The sequence below is a fragment of the Pogoniulus pusillus genome, chromosome 1, assembly GCF_015220805.1.
Source record: "Pogoniulus pusillus isolate bPogPus1 chromosome 1, bPogPus1.pri, whole genome shotgun sequence".
NCBI lineage: Eukaryota > Metazoa > Chordata > Aves > Piciformes > Lybiidae > Pogoniulus > Pogoniulus pusillus.
The window spans coordinates 29,172,663-29,186,591 of NC_087264.1; the positions used below are offsets into that span (position 1 = coordinate 29,172,663).

A 13,929-nucleotide genomic window follows, 5' to 3' on the forward strand; every position below is an offset into this window, starting at 1 on the left:
CTGGAATAAAAAATGCATGCCAGGAAAATGTTTTGCTGTAAACAGATTTCTGGTTTTCTCCTTCTCTTGTTCATGACACTTAGACTCCGTTGTTAGAGTTACTTAGTGACTTAACACTGCTGAAAATGTCATTTTTATTTAATTTCTAAAGGTATTTGTTATAATTTTTATGAGTATGTTTAAAAGTTATTAGTTCAAATCATGCATGTTTTCCAGGAGAGAACTGGGAACTTGGCACACCAGTGAAGCCAATGTTTTCAGCTCTCATTACTTGAGACACCTTTTTTACTTCTTTGACAGGGAACATTGGATATCAATACCACTGCCATTACCTTGGTGGAAAAGAGTTAGATTCAGAAGGACTGCAAATATGAGTCATGCTCCAAAATTAATATTGTGTCTTACCGTAAGAGAGTGGTCTAGAACATCTCTCTTATGAGAAAAGAATGAGAGAATTAGGTCTTCATAGTCTGGGAAAAAGAAGACTGAAGGGATATATCATAAAGTCTTGTAAATATTTCAAGGGTGGGGAGTCAGAAGTATGGGACCAGCACTTTTGCACTGGTGCCCAGTGACAGGACAACAGGTAGTGAGCACAATCTTGAGCATAAGAAGTTGCATCTAAAGATGAGGAGAAACTTCTTTAATGTAAGGATGACAGAGCACTGTAAGAAGCAGCCCATCCATCTCTGGAGACATTCAAAACCCACCTGGAAGTGTTCCTCTGTGACCTTTTTCAGATGAACCTGCCTTGACAGGGGAGTTGGATTTGGAGATCTCCAGAGGTCTCTTCCAACCCTTACCATTCCATGATTCCCAGCAATGATGGGAAGTAAATAAAAACTAAAGTACATTATCACAAAACCCAGGAATGTTTATCAGGATTAAAATTTCCCTCTTCTTGTACCAATAAATGCATGCAATGTCTATAGTAGAAAAAGCCTTTTTGAGAAGAGTGACAGAATTCCAGTCTGTCTACTTGTGGAATCCTACAATTGACTTACTGCTAAGGAAACAGAAGATGTAGAGAAAGCAAAATGATGCTGAAGTTTCAAACTTTGTCAGTTGTGTGAAACCAAGCACCAATGTTTTTTTCTTATTACCTTTTTGAAAGCTTATTTGGAAGCTAGAGGAAACTTCTGTTTGCCTCTGGTCTTTACTTTTTAATGAAATATTCTGCCAAGTATGTATTAGCAGATCATTTGCATTTGTAAAGTAATTTTAAACAGCTGCAGCTTAGGAAATGGTGCCAAATGAACACCAGCAAGAGCTTTGGGCTAAAAAATGTGGCAAACAGGTAATTGCCTCATGCCTACTGCGTTCTGCAAGTTTCATGTTCCTTCATCTTCGTTTGTTTGCTGTATTTGTTATTTTGCTTCCCCTGAATACAGGAAAACAAGCCTTCACAATTAAGTGATTTGTTCTTCTTTCTAGAATCACAGCAGCTACACATATTCACAATGCCAGCAGCAGATCCCATGCTATCTTCACCATCCATTACACTCAGGTTAGCTAAAAATAACCCAACTTCCTTTTCACTCTCAAAAAGCATTGTTCAGTATGTTGTGCATTGTTTACTTGTCACTGTTTTGTGCTGTTTGCAACTATCTCGATGGAAGCTGTTACTTAATTCCTTTGAATCACACTGCAGATGTGTTGCACTTCCTATACTGCCTAATGTGTTGTGTGTTTACTAAAATACCCTTGTTCTTTTATGCAAGCTTGTGGTCAGAAGTGATGCCAAAGACTTTCTGTAATAAGAGAAATTTTAATCATCCCTTTGAAATGCAATACCCCTTCTAGGATGCTGTAAACATTATGTGTAGTATGTTTGCAGGTGTGTTTCATCACAGATATTTAGGATCCTTAACTGAAGTATAGTATCAGTTTAATACTGGCTGAAATTTTGCATCTGTCCAGCTTTTCAGATGTGCTCATCTCTTTAGCATTTGGCATCCAGTACTCTCCTAGACACAATGCATCCTTTCTCTGGAGGAATTATATCCTTCCCTGGCAGGGAAGTTGTGCAGTGATCCAATAGACGTTTTCTATCTCACACTTCTAACATCCTGTAATCACAGAACATTTTGGGGTATTTTTCAGTAGTTTCACAAAGGACCTTGGAATACATTAATGGAAAACAACTCTGCAAGATCCACAAGAAAGCCTTTCATAGTTACTAGGCAGTGGAGGTTTTGTCCAAGAGGAAATTGGTGTAAGAGAGTAGTTTCTCTGCTGGGTGAGAAAGCTGTTCATGTTAACGGTTCGAGCACAGTCAGTGGGACAGGGTCAGAAAAAAAAGGCAGTGAGACAGTTCTATGTACAACCCAGTCAAAATCAGAAAAGCACATCTATTTTAATTAATTGAGAAGAATAAGCTTCCTTATTTGTATTTTTCTTTTCAGGCTGTTTTGGAGAACAATCTCCCCTCTGAAATTGCATGCAAGATCAACTTAGTGGACCTTGCAGGCAGGTAATAATATAGTAAGGAGAAAAATGGTAATTTTCTCTGAAGATGCTCGTGCTACTGCCTTAAAAGATGAAGTTGAATATTTTATAACATCATTAAACTCACAGTAAGACTGGCTTTTCTAAACAGTAGCAAGGAATATTGGGCTAATATTGCCTCTGCTATCTGTTCCTGTGTATTGGTATTGGATTTTATTGAGGAAGTGAATTCCTGGGTCCTCAGATCCAGTACCATGCTGTAACACATATTTAAGGTAATTCCATTCAACCCTGTATTCTTATTAAGTGGCTTTTCCAGTAGCTATCAGTAGAATTGTCAAATATGAGCTTGATGAGAGAGAGAGAGAGAAAAGAAATGTATTTCTCCTAGTGGGGGTGGGGGAAATTGTCATATGTTACTGTTTATGTTATTTCTGTTTCAAAATTTCCCAAGTCTCTGATTTTAGTCACGCATTTCAGTGAGGAGCATGTAGTTATGCAGGATGTGACAAAGCAGAGAAAGATGGAAATTGTGCTGGAGAGTTATAGAACATTTAGAACAGGACATTTTTCTTAAGAGTGTAATTCACCATTAATATCTGAGCAGAGGAAACAGTAGAGGGGATATACAGAGTCATGCACTGAGCCAGTCTGCCCTTGCAGAGTTGTGTAAAGTATGGATTTAGGGTTTTTTTATTTAGAATTACTATTGTTGAGTTGCCAAGTTCAAGCTTCAATTGATGTTTTGCTGGGTTTTTAACAGTAGTTTGCATCAATGGCCTTTGCTCATAGTTGTTTGGACTTTCTGAACCAGAGGGTGGTGTATTCAAAGCATCGACTTTTTTAATTGCAAAGCTTGCACTTTCTGTTTTCTTCTACGTCAGAAAAATACATAATGTTTTCATGCTGATTGTGTGTTAATCATTAAACAATTCTGTTTGGTTCGCTTTGTCTTTTCTATGCCTGTGTGCTACAGTGAAAGAGCAGATCCTAGTTACTGTAGAGACCGAATTACCGAAGGTGCCAACATTAACAAGTCACTAGTTACACTTGGAATTGTCATCTCCACTTTAGGTAAGCACAGCAGTTATGTTTATTCAAGAGTGGTGATAAAAGCATAGGACTTGTTCATCTTCTGATGTGTCCTAATGTTTATATTTACAACCAAAAGCTATGTAGCATTTTCATTAAGTGTAATGACATCTAAGAAAATTAAATAGCCATGACAGAAAATTATAACCCCTTTCCTGAGCATTGTGTTTTTTCTTCGTCAGCACAAAATTCACAGATGTTCAGCAGCTGCCAGAGCATAAACACCATAACAAGTGAAGGGGAGAGCAGTCACGTGGACAGTCCTTCCATGGGCAGTGTCAGTGGGGCCAGGCGACCAGCTTACATCCCCTACCGTGACTCCATCCTCACCTGGCTTCTGAAGGACAGTCTGGGGGGCAACTCCAAGACCATTATGATTGCCAGTGAGTTTGGTTTCTGTTTGTTGTTAACATTTGCACTGATACTCCCTTAAAATACATCTCTACAGCAGTGAGAGAACTTAGAATCTGTCCTTGTAAAGATTTTCATAAATACTTCATAAGATACTCTGGGAAATGAAGAGGTGGTGGGTTAAACTCATGAATTTGTAATAGTAGTGTTTGGTTTATGTTTGTTTTCTGTCTGTAGCTATCTCTCCTGCTAGCTCCAGCTATAACGAGACCATGAGTACCTTGAGATATGCTTCAAATGCCAAAAATATTATTAACAAGCCCAGAGTGAATGAGGTGAGGCCTTGTGTTCTGCTTTTCCTTCTTATTCTCTTTTGTTGTCTGTACTCTTTAAGGTATATTCAATCTATCTGCTCTCTGAACGAAATTCATACTTTTTTTCCTATGTTAATGAGAGGTAAACAGATGCATCAATAAAAGAAATTATTTCCTGGGTCCCCTATAGCTTAAACCATTTAGAATTTCACAACTATTTTACTTCCTTAGTTTCTGCCCATTCAGTTTCAATCATTCTCTTTTGTTATGATATGTATATTTACCTTGTATCTTTATTCTTAATGTTGTCAGAGATACTGATTTGTTAGGATTGTTATTACTATTTAACTTGTTACTCTGAGTAACCCTTTTGGCATGTTAAATGAACTCTTAAAATCTGCCAGAATCAAGAATTCAGAGGTTAATGTGCCAGGTCTAAGGTAGTTTCAATTTGTCTTATTTTCAGTATGCAAAATCAAGCCCTTCAATACATGGGAACTTTTTTTGCCACAGAACCCAAACTTCATTTGTTGCACAAAAAAGGCCTGTTGCAGGTGTGACTATATGGCAGATTCACCTGTTCCATTGTTCAGGAGTCCTTCACAGGCTGCACAAGTCAGCTGGTAGAGTGTTTAAGGGGAGATTCTGTTGCTGCCTCTGCTAGAGGGTTTTTTTCAGTGCTAGTCCAGATGCTTAAGGCAAACTTTTCAATGTGTGCCTGATCCTCATTTTCCCTCTTACCTCCGGTCCACGTGGGGAAAAACAGATTTCTTCCAATCAAAGGCATGCTGTTAGAAGAGATTGATTAGCAGTTTTAGCGGTGTTAGACACTATAATGATGAGCTCCAATGCAAAAAAATTCATGGGGAAATGTGTAATTCAGTCTGTCTTCAAAGCAAAATTCAAATAATGTGTCCCAATCAAGGTCTGTGGTCACACATGCTAGAAATACAAAGCTCCTGAATTGCTACTCTTTAACTGAGCATTCTTCATCTGGCATTCTGCTTGAGGCAACAGTAATCACATAACTTAAGCATCCATTTACAGTGTGTTCATTCAGGTGGACCAAATTTATGCTTCAATAAATCTCTTGATTCCAGCATTTCCTAATCTTTGAGCAGTTTACTTAAGGACATTAGCAGTCTTTTGTGATTTGGTCTGAACGTATAAAGATTTTATAGGTAAATAAAAGGATAGAATCTTAGAGATGTACTTTATTTACTTTTCTAATGACACTCTCTGCCAAATCTTGGGCAGAAGGAAACTCTTTTAATCCCAATTTCCCCAAATTTAATTTGTATCCATATTACCAATTTCTGTAACTAGATTTTAGACATCACTGGCATTAGCAAGAATATGTTTGGTTTTGACAGAAGCAGTTCTCAAATCTGACAAGCCACAGGCAAGTAAACACACTTTTGGGTTGGCCTCCTCTTATGTGCAAGCTCTCAGCCTCTTAGCTTGTGTGCCTGTCACTCTTGTATAGCCCAGGAAAGACCCTTAACTGCACCCCTTCAACTATCTGCCCTCCTCCTTTCCCTGCAAATTGACCAGAGCCAGTGTGTCAGTGGCAACTCAGAGAAAGTTGACTCTTGACTCAGGAATTTCCCTGAACTGTCTGCAAATAGCTGGTCTCCAGAAATTGCCAGTGCAGAGGTGCTCACTCTGAAAGTAAGATAATTGCCTTCATGCAAGTAGGCAGGAAAGGCTTTGTGTGTCAGCTAAAAGGGCTTTCAATCTGCCATAGTCTGCTGTAGGCTGATTTTCTCCTCTGCGTGACAGAAAGAACAACATTTTTCTGACCTAATGGAACTGTTTCAAAGGTAAATCCATAAGATTAGGGATATATCCAGCTATTGTCATGATGGGAAAAAAACACCGTGGTAGATCAGTGTTCACAAAAGAGGTGGAGCAAAGTTTATGGGAATAGGGAACATATCAAAGATGGGAGCCACCAGCCTCTACGCAGTACATCCCAAGGGCCTGGCAGAGTGGAACAAAGAGTGCTGCTGTGATTGTGACTGGTCTCCTCCCTTGGCTCTTCAGACAACTGTGTATTGATTTCATTAGGGAAATTACTTTAAAGAATGATTTTTCCAACATCTACCTCTCAATGTTTCAGGATACAAATGTAAAACTCATCAGAGAACTGCGAGAAGAAATTGATAGGTTGAAAACTATGCTGATGAGCTTTGAACTGGTACGTAGGAATGCTTTCCAACTGGAGCTCTGATGGTGCTTTAGCTAGCTACAGTAGCCTGTTTTTGTCTTATCTGTTTGTCTGTCCATGTTTATTGTAACTGGAAGGAAGTTAAACTGTTAACTGAGTGATAATTATAAGACAAACAACATTTCTGTCATTTCTGCTTTTTCTGGTGTTATGTCTATAGTTGTGAAGTATAAGGAGTTATGTAATGAATAAAAAGGATTTCCTTGCCTGTTTGTCATGAAGTCAGATTGTTTTGTTGTCAAGAATGCAGACATATAGAAGCACCAAAATATTAATCATTGGTGTAATTTCCCTGCCAAACGTCTTACACTTCTTTTTCCCCAAAGAAGTGAACTGGTAGACTTCAACAGTACTTTGGAGGTTTTACCCAGCTTGCACAACCTGTCCCTCAAAAGACATTATGAACATCTCTCAGCCTTCACAATACAGCTGACACATTGTGCATTTCTCCTTTGGAAGAATTGTGTCCTGGTTTTCAATGCTATGGAGAACATATTTTACAGAAGAGACTGAAACTAGAGCTCAGGATTTATTTACATAGAAGTGTCTTGCTTTCAGTGCTCTTTGACCTGTTATTCACTAAAACTTGCATGCAGTAGCTGGAGAGGTGTAGGCTAGATGCTAAAAGGCAGTATTAAATATCTGTGTATTTTGCCTTTATTTCTGGTTGAAATCTTGGAGGATAAAAGAACACACCTGCCCAGTTGCAAATAAGGAAACTAACATGCACTGTTTGTACAGAGGAATTCCAGTCCTTCTTGGAGTGATGACAGGGATGGAAATCTGACCGAGCTGGTCCTTCAGAATGAAATGAAGGTGTGTATGATCTACTTGATGCTGTAACTCCCGTTTCAGTGAGTCAGGGGTATAGCATTGTCATAGCTCTGACACCCCAGTGACAATGTTTGTGTCCTAATACTTTCCAGTTGCTCTCAATATGCAGGAAACGGGCATCTTCACTGCCTGTTGAGTGCTCTCTACCAATTTGTGATGAAAGTCTTGTATCCTTAATGGGATACTGTTCATAGCATGTCACTAAGCCTGCACAATCTACTCCTTTTTGTAAAACTGTCCTGACACATTACAGTAATTCATTATACAGAGCCTCTCTTCGAAGATTAAACTTCTCCAGTTTATTTGTCTTGATTTTAAGTGTTTCTTGAAGCCAGACAAAATAATTATTTAGTGTCTCTGATGCTTTGGGAATAAGTCTTCAATAGATGGAACTTTTTTCAAGAGTTGGCATTACTGGTTTTATTTACTGGTTTTGTTGCCACACGAATGTGCTGCGATTAGAAATCCACCTGCATTGCAACTGGTGAAGGAATTTTGCATCCTCCTAAGTGGAAAATGTTGTTGTTCTTTCTGAAGAAATTTGTGTATGAGAAAATTTAACCTGCTTAGCTAAATAGTTTCCTCTCTTATTCTTTAAGATTGAGCAATTGACCAAAGACTGGACAAGTAAATGGACAGACAGGAGAGCCATCATGGAAGAATACAGTGTGGACATCAACAAAGAAAAAGCTGGAGTAACAATAGATTCTAGCTTACCTCATCTAATGGCCATGGATGACGATATCCTCAGCACAGGAGTGGTGCTGTATCATCTCAGGGTAGGATATTGTCACTTGGTTTATTTCTCCCTGCAATTTGAAAACACTAATTTTCTTTGAAATTGGAAAGTGGTGAAGGTAGCATTACAGCAGCTGTCAAAAAGCAAAGGCCAGAGCCCAGAAGACACAGATAATAGTGTAGCTGCTCATTTCAGGCAAAGTTCTCACGACAAAAGTTTACTATCATTCTATGTGTATTGTTTCACATTGTAGCGTGCGATGTGCACAGCTACAGCAAACAGTTTGAGGGGATTCTTAATTTCATGCTTTTTAACATAATCTGGAAATTTTTGTGTTGCTTATTCACTGAAGTACTGATATTTAAGGTAAAAGGAATGATGGATGGAGACCTCCACAAGGATGCACTCAAAATCTATCTTAGGGGCTCCAGATTTTGTTTTGCCTGTTAAAAAGCCACAACAAATATTTGAAAGAGAAATCACACTGTTCTTTATCATATCAAAGGAGAAACCTTTCCACTTATTCAAGCAGAAGGAAAAAGTACTAGGTACAATTGTTCCAAGTGATAATGATGGAGTAGGTGATAATGTCCAGTGCTGGTCAACACGAAATTTGAACTACTCAATTCTACATTAACATGAAATATTTATTAAAACTAATTGCTACTACTTAATTGTTTTTCTATTATGTGCCATTTTGGAGGCAGCAAATATATTGACATACTAATTCTGACAACACCTGACTAAATAAAAAGTATTAATTTTAATGGAGGAACCTAGTTTGAAGGCTCACCTGGAGTCGTTAGTGTCTCTCTGTAATACTAACATCTTTGTCCCCTCTTTATTTGCTCCTAGATGCTGCCTTTTCTTTTCTTTCTGCTTTGCATCTTTTAGACTCTGATGTCTGTTACCTTCATCTGAACAGCAAGAAGGTAAAACATTAGTGATTCCGTGTATGTTAGGGCTTCAACATGTAACAACAGCGCTTGTTGTTGTACTTCTAGAGCAAAGTCATAGCAGCACTTTTCAGATCATATAGCATAAAGTTTGTGTTACTGTTTAAGTCTCTTGTCATTCTGTAGTATTGATTGCACTAATCAATGCTGTACCTTTACTTAAAGAGCCTTATTAAGTTCTGTTCTTTTTTTTCTGTCTTTTGTTAACAAAAATATGTTTTTTCCTTATAGTTTAACTGATCTTTTTTACATAGTTTAAAAATAGGGAGATTGTTTACATTGCTTTAGAAAAAGATGGACCTCACAAACATTTTTGGAAGTTGGATTACTCCCAAAACTGAAGGGGTTCTGTAGTTGCCTTGGGGATTGTCCCTTTAGTCAGGAAGCAGTGATGGAAGAGGGTAACAATGTAAAAAGCAGTGCAACAGATATGAAAATGTTAAGGTAAAGTTGTACAGTCATGTCATCTATCTCTTTTTTTATATATGTAGAATATTCAATACTAAATTAGGAATCAGTATAAATACTACATTTATTAGCACAGTAACAACTGAGGAGAAAATAAAATCAATATGGGCTTGAGTTATGAGTATTTTTGTCTTTGCTTCTTTAGGGTCAATTAGTTCGCTTATATCCTATCTGTGCTAATGCTGTCAGCTGCAATTTTTGGTTATGCTTAAACTCATCCAGAATCACTCTTACTGTGAATTTCATGAATCAGTGCTGCTGTAATATACTTCCCTGAATCAACTGGTATTACCAGTTATTTCAGCACATTGGAAAGAAGCATCTTTTGAAATCACAGCAACTGTTTATTCACTTAAAGCGGTCAGGAAAATAATTGATAAAGAGGCCTTTTAGGTGTTGGTTTGCTTCTCATTTGAATGTATGAGGTGAGTCATAACCACATGGATCATAGGTTCTCTACAAGTTAGGGAGAAGTGGTTGAGTCCACGGAATTTTAAGCTGACATGTCACTTGATTACTCCAAAGCCAAGGGCACTGAATGTAATACAGCTTTCAGCATCTCCAGTAAAGTGAGTCTCCACAGGGCTTGTAGCAGGGCTCTATTAATTGATTCAGGTAGCTGAGCTTTATGAGGAACAGGTGGTAATCATTCCCTTTCCCTCTCATGCACAAGCACACTTTGATTGTTACTCTTAATTGCATCATCTTACAATGATGCACGGTTTCCCTTTTCTTGGTCTTTAGGCTTCTGGTGACTATATCTTGCTTTATCTTTAGGTTATAATATGATTGGAGCAGCAAGTGTATTCAATTTATTTTAATTAGAACACAAAAATCAAGTATTTTAATAACCATAATTCATTTTAATGTGAATGAAAGAGTTGCCACTAAAGTAATTTTAGAGTGTGTTTTATAATCAGTTTACATTAATCGAGGATGGTGTCTCTTTAGAGCTGGGAAGTGATCTTGATTTGTTTTCCTAAGGAAGAAGGTAGAACAGGTAATGGAGCATATCAGACAGGTGATAAATTAATTGCTTGGTTTTGGTGGTGGTGTGTTTTTCTTTCTTCTCATAGTGTTGATTAAATTACTCTGTTCTGTTGATTTTTGAACTATGCCATAACAGTGCTGTCTGACTTCCATTGCTGGCCCATAATATAGTTTGAGTCTGCTTGTTCTGGAGACTTTCGTTCCTAGGCAGTTCTTTGCTTTGAAATGATCGACTCTTCGAGTTTGGGGCCTTGTCTATATGCTATAATCACCAGGAAGACTTTTTATAAATGGCATTTAATTTTTAAAAATAAAGTTTTCCTTTACTATTTTGAAGGATTCACAATCTATGATGAAGTTCCTAATAAAATAGGAATTCTGCTACATTTTATATAAAAAAAAACTATTTAGCTGAGTAGTCTTCTACGGTTTCTTTCTTCCTGAATTGGTATTTGGAAAAAGAATTACTTCATTTCACCAGACAAGTTTCCCTGTAAAAGTTCAAAGCATCAGAACATGTGTTTATATTCTGAATATTTCTCTCAGGTGCAGTCCAAAAATCACTCAGTGAGGGCTGCTTCATGTACTGGAGTCATAATATGAGACATTGCAGGGTTAAGAAGGCATTGCATCACTATGAGGAACAAGACACTGAAGCACTATGAACTAGTAGATAAGAGTTTGTTCTAATCAATTCAGTCATTCAGAAGTGATTTATTTCAGATATATGCGAAGATGCTGTGCTACAGCTTTTTAAATTATTGTATATAATCCACTTTCAAGAGCCAACTTCTAAATTAGATCTTTTGTGTTTGTTTGTTTTAGGAAGGAACAACCAAAATTGGAAGAATTGATTCAGACCAAGATCAAGACATTGGTAAGGGGATGATATTACAAATTGTTTTGTGATATGGTCAGGTCAAATCAAGAGGTTTTCATTTGTCATCTGTAATAGGTAGGTAGTGTTTCTCTTTTTTGGCTCTTTTATAGAAGGTGGTAAGTAGAAGAGAATAATGAAGTTGCCTGAAACGTTTCAGTTATTTTTTTTGATTTTTATGAAGTCAAGAAATCAGTGGTCTTGACCTGATTGAAACCTCTTTGTAATTTTCTTTCAAATTCTGAAATGCTACACAGGGAGTTAAAAATTATCTTTGTCCAGTATTTAGATCTTGATATGTTCTAATCCTAAACTAGTGACATTGAAAATCCTTTTCAATTCTACTTGAGCAGCGTATTCTAGATGTAAAATGTTTCAGAATATTCTTATTTCTTTTCATTTCTGCTCTTAACAGTCGATCTCAAGAGCTACAAATTTATGGTAGTGTTAAAACTTGATACTGAAATTGGAAACTTTGTGGAATCCCATATTTGGTTACTTCTGCCAAAACTGGTTAAGTTGGATTATTTTCTACCAGTAGGTTAGTAAAATACAAACAATAAATGCTGTAATAGCAATTCAGCATAATAAAATTATTTGCACATCAACTTACAAATTAGAAAGCAGTGCATAGTTTTCCAGGACCAGAAATACTTCAGAAGAACAATCTCACTTCTTTCATTGAAGTAAATTTCTTTCTGGGATTGGGTACTTGGCTAGCAACCAAAGAAATAATTTAATCTCCTTGTTAAGCACAGACTGTAGTTCTCCAAGATATGAAGTATGCAGGCATAGTGTCAAAGAGAGTGTGGTACTTCACTGGGTGGAAAATAGTGTGAGCCCAACCCCTTCAAAAGGTGAGGTATAAGAAATCTATCCGTTGTAGTTTTGCAGGGGCGGTGGATTGAAAGGGATCATTGTATGATAGATAACCACTCTGGAGTTGTGACACTGCGACCAGTTCAGGGCGCACACTGCACTGTGAATGGATGTGAAATCACCGGATCATGTCGTCTGTCACAAGGTGAGGCTTGTCGCAAGGTGAATGTTGCTTTATGGTTAACTTATCTCTGGAGTTCAGAGACAAGGATATACGGAACTCATGCAGATCTGAGAAATGCATCTCTCAGCCTCCTACTGCTGTTTAGCACCACAAAGTTGGATCTGTAGCTAAAGCTTCCAGACTGGAGCAAATAAATGAATTGCCTCACAGAAAGTGAAGACATAAGCAACAACATAGCACGTGCTGTGGTGAATGAACTTTGTTCAAATGGATCAGGCTGTCTTATTTTCAGGTTATTTGAAACGAAAACTCTAACAACCTTGCAAGCATCTGTACTCCTAAAAAGCATAAAAACAAGTTTCTGGTAGTGGGTTGGTTATGTTTTTGATGTGAAGTCATGCTGCTCTTTATTACAAAGAAGAAATTTACAGGTATGTAGAGCTTGCAGAGACCTCCAAGATTAGTTTGCTTGGCAGCTATTATTGCAGAATGATAGCTTTGCTGTTCCAGAGTGGCAAATTGTAAAAGTAGATCTCTGTTTTGTGCCATTCAGAAAGTTTCTGGGCAGCATACTATGGTGTGTGTTTTTTAACATACAATTCTGTATTGTTTGGTCTGTTCTGTAGTTTTTACAGTGAAGTTAGGAAACTGTTAACCTTCTAACTGCTTGATGAATCATGCCTCTATAGATTTGCAATTTTAATATTTTTTTTTACAGGGGCCCTTGTTGTCCTGGGCAAGTCTCATAAATTTAGATTCAATCACCCGGAAGAAGCTGCTATCTTAAGACAAAGAAGATCAGTAAGTTCTAAAACCTTATTTTTCTCTCCTAATTCTTCATTGGTTTTTCCTAATTATTTCCTTCTTTAGAGCAAGCCTGATATAGGTAATGTTTCTTCTCATCGTCGTATTGACTTCCTTCATTTCCTCCATCTAATGGTCTATAATGACACTAAACCTCTTGTGGAGAGGACACTAGTGCTTCTTTCAGATGTACTTAGCAAAAGATGATGCACATCTCTTGAATAATTTAGTATTTCCTATTTCTAGTCATGACTACAATAGCATAGACACAAAAAAGGCAGAATGACTCAGCAAAAAGACCAATTAAGAATCTTTCTGCATTTGATAGTGCTCTGAATTTTCTTCTTTCTTCTGTTATTTCTTCTCTCTAATGAGGTATTGGAAAGAAGAAAGAGGAGAAATGGAAAATTTGCGGGAATAAGTGCTTGAGTGTTGTTGACTCTGAAAGCACTTAATTGTTACATACATCAGAAGTAGGTAAAATATTTCCTCATATGTTAATCTTAGGAGCTAACTACTCCAAGATATTATTTGGTCAGCCAGTTCAATAATGTTTGAAAAATATAATTCTTAAAATGGATGCTATATATAACTAAAAAAACTGATTTAAAGAATGTAAATATTCTGGTTTAGGACATAACCATATTACCAACTGATACTGGAGAGACTCTACCTTTTAAAATGGATTTTCTTAAAGCAACCTTTTATACTTTCTGCTCAACTGCCCGTTTGAACTCACTGTTGTAGTTGAGATAAGGGACTTAATTTCCATTTCTTTTCTTTACTTGTTGGTTAATGAAATGCACAGTACATGAAAACAGAG

At 37.2% G+C, this 13,929-nt stretch overlaps 1 protein-coding gene across 1 annotated transcript in view; it reads left to right on the forward strand.

Annotated features, from left to right (window-relative positions):
- The window catches only part of STARD9 (StAR related lipid transfer domain containing 9), a 105,263-nt gene that overhangs the window by 54,001 nt on the left and 37,333 nt on the right, over positions 1-13,929 (forward strand). Inside the window, exons 9-19 of the mRNA XM_064146536.1 lie at positions 1,435-1,507; positions 2,406-2,473; positions 3,425-3,522; positions 3,723-3,923; positions 4,129-4,226; positions 6,328-6,405; positions 7,177-7,251; positions 7,869-8,048; positions 11,248-11,299; positions 12,186-12,323; positions 13,021-13,103. Coding sequence (XP_064002606.1) covers positions 1,435-1,507; positions 2,406-2,473; positions 3,425-3,522; positions 3,723-3,923; positions 4,129-4,226; positions 6,328-6,405; positions 7,177-7,251; positions 7,869-8,048; positions 11,248-11,299; positions 12,186-12,323; positions 13,021-13,103 — 1,144 coding nt within the window. The remainder of the gene's footprint in view (positions 1-1,434; positions 1,508-2,405; positions 2,474-3,424; positions 3,523-3,722; positions 3,924-4,128; positions 4,227-6,327; positions 6,406-7,176; positions 7,252-7,868; positions 8,049-11,247; positions 11,300-12,185; positions 12,324-13,020; positions 13,104-13,929) is intronic.